This window comes from Impatiens glandulifera, chromosome 2, assembly GCF_907164915.1.
Source record: "Impatiens glandulifera chromosome 2, dImpGla2.1, whole genome shotgun sequence".
Classification (NCBI taxonomy): Eukaryota; Viridiplantae; Streptophyta; class Magnoliopsida; order Ericales; family Balsaminaceae; genus Impatiens; species Impatiens glandulifera.
The window spans coordinates 61,021,516-61,031,910 of NC_061863.1; the positions used below are offsets into that span (position 1 = coordinate 61,021,516).

Consider the following 10,395-nt stretch of genomic DNA (forward strand, 5'->3'; position numbering starts at 1 on the left):
AATTGTGAATAATATATCATAAATATTAGTATTTTTAATTATTTATTTTATAAATTTAAATATATTATTTAAGAAAGATTATATTTTAAATAATTATTTAAAAAATATTTATTTTTTTTAAAACTATATTATTTTGTTATTATTATTATATTAAGTCTATTATATATATATATATATATATATATATATATTTAATATATATTGGTTAAGTTATTACTTTTATTTATAAATAAAATAAATTAAAAATTTATTATTTATTTTTCTGTATTAATATTTTATTATTATTATTTGAATGATATTTTTTAATAATATTGTGGATAATGTTTTAAAAACCAATTATTAATTAAATATATATATATATATATATATATATATATATATATATATATATATATATATATATATATGAAAAAATAAATGATTTAGTAATAAAATATTATATATTTTTAGAGGAGTGATAGAGGGAGGGAATTCGGTGAGGGAATTTGGTGAGGGAATGACTTGGCATCACCTTCATTGGTTGAAAAATGTAAAAGTGGGAGGAAAGAGAAAAATAGAGAAATTATTTGATTTTTTCAGCGAATAAAATTATGCCACGTCATTCCCTTACCAAATTCCCTCACAAAATTCCCTCACCTAATCATTTCTCATATTTTTATTATATAAAAAATAAAGTAAAAATATATTTGATATTAAATATAAATTGTAAAGTTATAAATAATAAAATAATATTAATTTAATATTCTGATTTTTTTTATACTTATAACAACTATTTATTATTAGTTTTTTTTAATAAAATCAAATTTATAATATATTTATTTTTTAAAATATAATTTTAAAATTTCAAAATAATAATTTTTTTTATATTTTGAAAATAAATATAATATTTAGAATTTATACTTTTGTTATATAATTTAAAATTATTGGAATTTGAATTGGAGAGAACGGATAAAAAGAAAAATATAGAATATACTATTATATATGTATAAAATTGAGACAATATAATTATTATTTTTTTTTTATCGCAAATACAACTTTATAATTTTTAATATAAAATCAGATTTTCTTAAGGTTAGGGTTTTATTCTAATAAATATATATAGGGAGCCATTTATATATTTGTTCTGTATAAAAAAAAATTTGAAGTTCACGAAATAAATTTATGTACTTCTTTTTCCTTTATATATAAATTCACCGACTGAGAAATAGCCGATATGGAGCCGGAGGGATCTGATCGACTCATCGTAGAGAGTCAAGTTTCTACTAGGAACAGCAAACTCGACGAGATTCAGTCTCTTCTCCGTTGAGCCGGACGATTATGGCGAGACCACTGAAGGGTTTTTCTTCTACATCATCATCAACTTCTTCCTTAACCAAGAGACCTGTCCTCTTCCCTCTTCTCTGTGCTGCTGCCATTTTCTCGCTCCTCGTTTTGGCCATCCAATACTCTCTCTTCACCGGTCTGTTTCCATTTCTTCTTCGTCATCTTTCTACCCTTAACACATTCATTTCAGTTCTGACATTTAAAATTTTCAGGCTCCAAGAAGCTCGATCCAAACGCAGATGAAATCCGCGTCTTGTTAGATTTTCAGTCCGGCGTTCAGCAGTGCGTGGTTAGCTTCAATTTTTCTTTACAAACTCTGCAAAGATCATATTTATTTATGGAGATAATGCTATGTTTCATGATAAATCGAATTGAATGATACTTTTTACATCGTCTATGTTTGAGAAATCTAGTTGGTTTGATTTGATTTGACAAACTCTGTCATACAGAAAGAAAGAATAAAACAGTTCAGTGCAAGATCTGCTATTGTAGAGAGGGTATTTCCTTAACAGAAAGACTTTTTATGCAGGCAAACAGGGGCTTTGGACTAACTGCTACTGTGATTGATCACTGCAATTTAATTCTCAAGTTTCCTAAAGATACTAATAGTTCTTGGGTACACTCTCTTTCACACATTCCGACCTACAAAAAGAGTTGGACCTGATTTAGTACCAGTTTGCTTACAAAGTGACAATGGTTTTTCTTTGCAGTATAATGAGCAGTTTAAAACCTATGAACCTCTGGAGTACAAGTATGATGTTTGCGAGGCTATTCTCTTATGGGAACAGGTTAATTAGTTACTATGTTATTAGCTTCGCTGTGGTCGTTGTGTTGCAACTTATGCTAAATCACTGTCTGACTGTAATCCAGTATCGGAACATGACGACTGTCTTGACTAGAGAATACCTAGATGCTCGACCTGATGGTTGGATAGATTATGCAGCAAAGAGGATAGCCCAATTGTATGTTCATTTCTTCACCCATCTTGACATTTTATGTAACACTTTTCTTTTTGCTGTTTGGCTATGTCATTTTATGGCTAACAGTTTCTTTTTCTTTTTTTACACTTTAGAGGTTCTGACAAATGCTACAATCGTTCTCTTTGTGAGGAGCATCTTAATTTAATTTTACCTGCCAAACCACCCTTCCATCCGAGACAGTTTAGGACATGTGCGGTTGTTGGAAATTCAGGGGATCTTCTAAAAACCGAGTTTGGAAAAGAAATTGATAGCCATGATGCAGTTATAAGAGACAATGAAGCCCCAGTGATAGAGGTGAAGAAGTTGATATTAGTCTTCTTCTGTTCTCAAGCATTTGAATGAATTTTAACCAATGATGGACCACCCTTAGCAATTTTAGTGTACTTTCTCGGTTCCATTGAAAAAATAACTGGAGCTTCTTGTGAAAAAATTACTGGAATACTCATTACAATTTCTGCATTCCTTAAACAGAAATATGCCAAACATGTTGGCTTGAAGAGGGATTTTCGTTTAGTAGTTAGAGGTGCTGCTCGGAACATGGTTGCTATTCTTAATGGTTCAGGCAAGTACTTATTTTTGCACAATGTTTCCATTTGGAAAACACTTATTGTTTATGTTTCTGTATCTAGACACGTTTCCACATACAGAAATGTTTGGAAACTATTTTTTGTCGGTGCCAGATTAAAAAGAAATACACTGTTTCTGTATTTGGAGATGGAGCCAGAGACAAATTCAGTAAGTCTGGAAACGGTTCCATATACAAAAACATAAACAATAAGTGGTTCCAAATGGTGCATCAAAATGTACCTCTTCTATCGCTCACACTGTAATGAACTAGACATTTCCTTGTGCTTAATTTTCTTTGTTGCAGATGATGAGGTGCTAATTATTAAGAGCTTGACCCACAAAGATTTCAATGCTATGATTAAGGTATATTTAGTATATTCGATTCATCATATATTTAAGATTGGTTTTCTAACATCTTGTTTGCCTGTTACCAGACTCTTCCAAATCCTATCTATCTCTTTCAAGGTATTGTCCTACGAAGAGGGGCCAAGGGAACTGGGATGAAATCTATAGAGTTGGCTCTTTCTATGTGTGATATTGTTGATATATATGGATTCACGGTTGACCCTGGCTACACTGAATGGTTATTTCTGTTCTCAACACTCTTAGAGCTTATTTGATGAAGTTTTATTTTAAATAATCCTTTCTTATAAAAATGATAACCCTTGTTTGATGCAGAAGTGAACAATTTAGGTACTAAAATATCCTTTGTATTATATTTTAAAATGATAAAATTCTAGGCTATTTAGTATTTTAGTTTATGATTTGATTCTGATTGATGATGGGATAAGAGATTATCTATATATTATTTGATGTGGGTTATTTGAGATTAATTTCAAGTAACCTACTATCCAATCAACAATTACTCATCAGCCATTAGAGAACTTATATTTTCATTACATATTTATATAGCTAATGTCTTTTTACCTTAAATAACCTGTTTTTCAGTAACCTACCAAACAAGGTTATTCAAAAATAACCACTTGGTCATATTCAAATAACCCTAGATCAAGCAATGCCTTAGTGCACAAGTGAAGCTGTTTCACTTAGATTATATGATATTTTAATTAATTCTTTCAAGTCTTGATGTTTCCATTTGGTTTCATGTTCTGCATAGGACCCGATACTTCTCTGCCCCAAGAAAAGGGCACAACCCACTTCAAGGAAGAGCATACTACCAGCTTCTCGAGTGCCTTGGTGTATGTAGAATTTCATTCACATTTGTATACAATAGTAAATAATCACTTTTTTTTAACAGTGCCAACTTTTCATTAAAAAGAACGTAAGTCGCGTATAATAGCTCAAGTTATATTTTGATGATGAATAAATCATCGCAATATACCAAACTTGGCTAGCTCAAGTTGTACATAGTGCTTAACTAAGAGGCTGAGACCATAGATCAATTCTCATTAAGAACGATCTGAATGAAATGGGGTCACGACAGTTGGGATGTTGTGTGAGCTCCCTTCCATAGAAAAATCATGATCTAAAAAGTTGTAGTATCAGTTTTAAGTTAACATGCTTAATGGCAACATCCAGGTAATCAGGATCCACTCACCAATGCGAGCAGAGCGAAAGGAAGACTGGTCAGATGTGCCGACTAGAGAAATGATAAGCAGAGCTCAAGCAGCAGCCTTGCAATTGAAGCGGAGTCGAACTGGTCAAGGCGGAGGTATTGGGCAATTTGGTAACTGTAAGGTATGGGGTAAAGTGGGTCCCGATGATGTTGGGCCGATTTCTGGGTCTCCCGACATGACTGGTGCAAGAAAGTACTCGAATTATAGCAAATGGGAAACCATGCCTTTCGAGAGTCTAAGGAAGGAAACTCGGGATCATTATAACCAGATGGAAGATGTGTCGCTTTACAAAATGGATGGAAACAAGTTGGATGATTTGGTTTGTGTCAAACACACCCTTAGATCGGAAGAAAAGTAAAATTTTATTGTTGCATTGATTCAAGATTTCTAGACATTTTGAGGGTATATGAGAATGAAACTACACATTTTGTATGAGCAAGCCCGTTGTATTAAAACAGTTGTAAAGAAAGAAATGGTCAATTATGTAATTTCATTGTAATATTTTATGCCATATGTTATTCAAGTATACAAGTGTAGAAACAGGAGATGAAATAATTTGTATACTAAATAAAATATAATAAAATTAATAATAAAAAATCAGAAATAAATTTGAGTTTGTCAATTTTCAAATGATTGAAATAAGAAAATATCAGTTTAAAACAGGCTCATAGATTGATTCCAAATAAGGAAAGTAGAGGCACCAATGTCCTCCAATTACCATCCAATCAAACATGATCTAATAAAGAGTAGAAATCAATCTAAGTTTCAAAAAGGAAACAATCTATTGTTACACAAAAAAGGTGGCAGTCTTAGAGGGGGCAAAACAAATCAACGGCCATTTGATGACACTAGGGTGGAGCCATTCTCGAGAGATTCACATTGTAAAACCAGCTCCGGCTGGTCATTCTCGAAGAAGGCCAAGTGAAGAGCTCTTACACATTGTTCTGCTTCACTGTCATTTACTATCATCGAAATGTTTACCTGCAATGGAATCCGGTAATAGTGTCCCAATAAGCTTTTAAGTATTTTTTCGACAATAGTGTTAAATTTTGTCAAACCAAAGTACTTAAAATTTGTATATTTTCAATATTTATTTTGGAGAGTCGTGAACACTATTAATATACTGCCTAACTCAAAGACGTATGCATGTTTCATTACCTTAGATGCTCCTTGAGAGATCATCTGAACATTGACTCCATTGGTTCGGAGAACACGGAAAGCCTGTAAAAAATTGCAGTCATAGGAAAATTACATCATCACTCCTTCATTCAAATCATCAATTGAAATACTAAAATATCTTCACTTTTACATTAAACAATAACTTTTTGGAAAAATAATTGCAAGAAATTTTACATCAAGCAAGCTCCAATAGAAAATGTTACCTTCTCCAGTATCAATGAAGATCTTTGGACATTGCCTATAAGAGATATGATTGATCGGTGTTGAAGAAGATTTACAACTGCAATTTTTTCAAGTTCCTCCACAACATGATCAAGTTCCTGTTAAGAGAATAATCTTATTATTAGCCACTCCCGATGTGTTTGGGATCGTGTAGCCTACTAAATTAAACAGATACCGTACTCTTGCCTGTTGTATCAATTCTCTGCTCCAGAGTTTTGATGGATCCAAGGTCAACGAAATACTGACTTCGCTAGTCGCTACAACATCAACAGATATACCCAAATCCTCAAAGATGGAGAACACCTGCACATATTGAGATATAATCATCGATAAAAAACTGAACCGAGAAGAAAATGAGTCAATTAGTTACTCCATCAGCCTTTCTTTACCTTGGCAAGAAAACCATACTGGCCGAGCATGCGAGTACTTGCAATATCCAACATGGTAACATTCCGTTTCAACACAATGCTGGTTAGTACTGCCTGTAATTATTTTTGAAGGATGAAAAAAGAATATGAGAGCTCTGAAATCATTTTTATTTTACTGCCCACTATAGAACAAGGATAATAAGGGTTAAGAAACCTTGCTCATATCTCTTTTCTTGGTGATAAGTGTTCCTGGAGCCTTTGGGTTATAAGAATTTTTAACTCTCACAGGGATATCACCTTCTCTTGCCGGTCTCATGGATTGTGGATGCAGGACCTGCAAAAAGTACATTAAGAATCACTAAAAGAAAATTTGTGATAAACCCAAGAGAATGGAAATATGAGCTAAAAGAAAAAAAACAAGAGAGGACATTTATTTATTTTATTAAAAAAGATAAAAGTATTATTTACGTAAAAAGATTCAAGAGCACAAAATACATGTCCAGATAGGATGAACTTAGTCTAACTCAATGAGAAATTTAACCGCGGTTTCTTATCTTGATCTAAAAGTGTTACCAAATAGGGTCATTTCACCCACCCAAGGTAGCTCAAATGGTAAGAACCTTAAGAGATTGAGGTATCGGGTTCGATTCCACTGACGACATCTTGATTGAAGTGGGAGGTCAAAACAAAATTTTGCTCTATAAAAAATAATAATATTAATAGGGTCATCCCTTTCTTATCCAATCGAAATACTCATTCAAAATTCACTCCATTTTCACACACCCTACCACACTCTAGATTTCTACTACTATCAAAATGCTACCATCATCCTAACCAACAACTATATGTCAAAGAATTTCACAAAGAAATGAGGAATTTGGCAAAAGATATCAATTTAAGCATAAGCTAATGAATAATAGTGGCTAAACAATAATGTAGAACAAGATACATATAAGATTTAGATACCTGTGCACCAAAATAGGCAAGTTCTGCTGCCTCGTCAAATGTAAGGTATGGGACAGGTTGCGAGGATGAGTATATGTTAGGATCACATGTTAAGACGCCGTCAACATCCTTCCACACCTGCAAATGAATAGAAGTGAGATTTATCTACAAACATTTCACTGATAAATATTAATATAGAGTTATGCACTAACCTGAATCTCACGCAAACCCAAGGCTTTACCAATGGTTGTGGCAGTCAGATCACTACCACCCCTTCCCAATGTAGTAACGGCACCAGATTTCCATCCCTAATATTATTATAGTTTTGCATAGTAAAAAACTATTGTTAATAACTAAAACAGTTATTTCTAAGAGGTAACTTCACTGAAAGACAGACCTTTCCAAGAAAACCAGTTACGATAGGTAATGCAGGATTAGCAGTCCAATCACCATGTAACCTCTTTGCAACAGCAGGATAAGTTGCCTCCAAAATGTCAGCATTGGCGAAGTCATCAGTTGTTATGAAACCAATTTCAAAAGCATCATACTGTTACATGGAATGACCGTTTGTTATTAGCAAAAAGAATCATCAGGCATATATACACTTGGGCGAAGATTGTAACAACATACTTGGCGAGCTTTGATGCCAATTTTGTTTAAATATGCAGAAAAGATTCTTGTTGACATGCATTCGCCAAACGAGACTAGATAGTCTTTGGTACGAAGAGTCAACTCTTTCACTTGAGCAATTCCCTTCAATAACTGCTCCAGTTCCTCAAGGAGTGCTGTGAAATTTACATAACAAAACTTGACAATAAAAACATGCCCAAGAATTTTAAAAAAAAAGAATAGTTCTATTGAGCACAAGTCTCTATTACTTGAAACTGTAGAAATGTCAATTCCGAGCTCATCCATTGTTCTAAATGTCACAACACAGTAAAAGAAGACTTATTAGTGTTATTTAAGAGACATAGAATAGAAAGAAAAGTAGTAAAGGCCTTCACCACCCACCTAAAATGCAGATCTTTAACAAACGCCAATTCATCAAGATAGGAAACATTGGAAATGCCACAAGTGACTGATTTCTCCCCAGCCTGATCGATATACATTACATATTCAAGTCATTTCATTCTAGAAATGAAAACAAAAGTACTACTGTAAGTTTATATGTTTACCAGTAAGAGCTTGTTGGTGGTCTTGCCCATTGCAGACAGAACAACAACAGGTCTTTCTTGAGGGAAGCTGAGAATAAGATCGGCAATTTCTCTCATCCTTTCGGCCGAAGCAACTGAGGAACCACCGAATTTCATTACGCATGTCAACTCATTTGGAACCCCATCAAGATTCTGAATTGCAGGTTTACTCATTTCATGGCCATCAAGATTACTCTTTTGATAACAAGTGACTCCGGAAACTCTCTTCTTATTGGAACGCTCGTAGGTTGTGCAGAGAGAGGGCGCCGACTTAGGATTACAGAGCCGCTCACGCGCCGCCGCCTTGAGAAGTTTCTGATAGTTCACAGATTTCCTCTCAGGAGAAAGGTGAAAAGGTTTAACTCCAAAAACTTGCAGTTCAGCCGCCATTCTTGTTAAAAAAATGTTCAGCAGGAGAGATTTGCAGCAGAAATTTCAAGAGCAAAAAGAGAAAGAGGTGGTATCAGAAACTAATGAATCCAGAATCCCGTTGCTGCTGCTGCTGCTAATAAGTGTTATTGATTGTGCTCTCAGAGGCCGAATCAAAGAAGAATCAATGGAATGCAGCTCTTGTTCCGATTCTGATGTGGGTTTTGAAGCTGAGAAAGTTGATTCTTCCTTGGCGGCGGCGCGCGAGCTTATAGAAATGGAGCTGCTGCTGCTGGTGTCTATTGCAAAAGAACAAGGATACTGGAGTAATATAGTCTCGTTTGGACATCGTGGCTGTCTACTACTGGTTAGGTCGATTTTTCTTATTAAAATTATATTATCTATAAACTAAACCGGTCCAGTCCATTTGTTTGAATGTTATTTTGGATTTTTTTTATAATTATTCAAAATTCAATAAAATTGTAAAAAATATTAATTTCTATGCAACATCTAAAATTGGAATTCCTCCATAATTATATTAAACTAGCATTTAGCCCGTGCATTTGCACGATTAATAATATAAATCTAGCGTTTTTAATTTTATTTTTAACCGTTTTAAATTTAAAGGCGGGTCAACCCACAATCCGACCCAAGTATCCAAATTAACCACAGCTCTCGACCAGGCAATCCGGACACTTTAAAAATTAAGCATCATTATATATATATAGATTAGTTAGTTAAAAAGTTGAACTTATATTAATATTAAAATGTCCCGCGTTTATAAAATTTGGTATTGAATTTAAAATATAAAGTCTTTGTAGCTTAGTTGGTTAAAGAGTTGTACTTGTTTTGTTAGGTTGCAAGTTCGAAACATACCTCTAACATTTTTAATTTTATTTTTAACCGTTTTAAATTTAAAGGCGGGTCAACCCACAATCCGACCCAAGTATCCAAATTAACCACAGCTCTCGACCAGGCAATCCGGACACTTTAAAAATTAAGCATCATTATATATATAGAGATTAGTTAGTTAAAAAGTTGAACTTATATTAATATTAAAATGTCCCGCGTTTATAAAATTTGGTATTGAATTTAAAATATAAAGTCTTTGTAGCTTAGTTGGTTAAAGAGTTGTACTTGTTTTGTTAGGTTGCAAGTTCAAAACATACCTCTAACATTTTTAATTTTATTTTTAACCGTTTTAAATTTAAAGGCGGGTCAACTCACAATCCGACCCAAGTATCCAAATTAACCACAGCTCTCGACCCGGCAATCCGGACACTTTAAAAATTAAGCATCATTATATATATATAGATTAGTTAGTTAAAAAGTTGAACTTATATTAATATTAAAACGTCCCACGTTTATCAAATTTGGTGTTGAATTTAAAATATAAAGTCTTTGTAGCCTAGTTTGTTAAAGAGTTGTACTTGTTTTGTTAGGTTGCAAGTTCGAAACACACCTCTAGCATTTTTAATTTTATTTTTAACCGTTTTAAATTTAAAGGCGGGTCAACCCACAATCCGACCCAAGTATCCAAATTAACCACAGCTCTCGACCCGGCAATCCGGACACTTTAAAAATTAAGCATCATTATATATATATAGATTACAATTTCATTTTTATATTTATATTTAAAAATATTATAAAAATTTAATTTAATTATAATTTT

At 33.1% G+C, this 10,395-nt stretch overlaps 2 protein-coding genes across 3 annotated transcripts; one reads left to right on the plus strand and one right to left on the minus strand.

Annotated features, from left to right (window-relative positions):
• Nucleotides 1-1,188: 1,188 nt before the first annotated feature.
• Nucleotides 1,189-4,970, plus strand: LOC124927544 (sialyltransferase-like protein 1). The gene is made up of 11 exons (XM_047467981.1): nucleotides 1,189-1,459; nucleotides 1,536-1,612; nucleotides 1,853-1,939; nucleotides 2,034-2,111; nucleotides 2,194-2,285; nucleotides 2,396-2,597; nucleotides 2,775-2,865; nucleotides 3,175-3,233; nucleotides 3,305-3,453; nucleotides 3,988-4,069; nucleotides 4,410-4,970. The coding sequence occupies exons 1-11, from the start codon at nucleotides 1,318-1,320 to the stop codon at nucleotides 4,803-4,805; spliced, it is 1,455 nt and encodes a 484-aa protein (XP_047323937.1). The 5' UTR covers nucleotides 1,189-1,317; the 3' UTR covers nucleotides 4,806-4,970.
• A 126-nt stretch (nucleotides 4,971-5,096) lies between these two features.
• On the minus strand, nucleotides 5,097-9,037 carry LOC124927543 (aspartokinase 2, chloroplastic-like). 2 transcript variants are annotated; one of them, XM_047467979.1, is made up of 13 exons: nucleotides 8,337-9,037; nucleotides 8,173-8,255; nucleotides 8,040-8,080; nucleotides 7,792-7,946; nucleotides 7,559-7,708; nucleotides 7,374-7,469; nucleotides 7,183-7,299; nucleotides 6,431-6,550; nucleotides 6,238-6,330; nucleotides 6,035-6,151; nucleotides 5,830-5,946; nucleotides 5,606-5,668; nucleotides 5,097-5,428 (listed from the first exon to the last, which is right to left on the minus strand). In XM_047467979.1, exons 1-13 carry the CDS (start codon nucleotides 8,742-8,744, stop codon nucleotides 5,276-5,278), a joined length of 1,713 nt encoding a protein of 570 aa, XP_047323935.1. In that variant the 5' UTR covers nucleotides 8,745-9,037; the 3' UTR covers nucleotides 5,097-5,275. The 2 variants fall into 2 exon arrangements, with proteins under 2 accessions (XP_047323935.1, XP_047323934.1); XM_047467978.1 differs by having other exon boundaries at nucleotides 6,029-6,151.
• Between the last annotated feature and the right edge of the window lie 1,358 nt (nucleotides 9,038-10,395).

Excerpts from the sequence above, each read along its gene's own strand:
- LOC124927544 (XM_047467981.1), top strand. The coding sequence starts at position 1,318 with ATGGCGAGACCACTGAAGGGTTTTTCTTCTACATCATCATCAACTTCT. Across the intron at positions 3,234-3,304 it reads ATTTCAATGCTATGATTAAG|ACTCTTCCAAATCCTATCTA; the intron begins GTATATTTAGTA and ends GCCTGTTACCAG. Across the intron at positions 4,070-4,409 it reads AGCTTCTCGAGTGCCTTGGT|GTAATCAGGATCCACTCACC; the intron begins GTATGTAGAATT and ends GGCAACATCCAG.
- LOC124927543 (XM_047467978.1), bottom strand. The coding sequence starts at position 8,744 with ATGGCGGCTGAACTGCAAGTTTTTGGAGTTAAACCTTTTCACCTTTCT. Across the intron at positions 7,470-7,558 it reads TAACTGGTTTTCTTGGAAAG|GGATGGAAATCTGGTGCCGT; the intron begins GTCTGTCTTTCA and ends TAATAATATTAG. Across the intron at positions 5,429-5,605 it reads TCTCTCAAGGAGCATCTAAG|GTAAACATTTCGATGATAGT; the intron begins GTAATGAAACAT and ends ATTCCATTGCAG.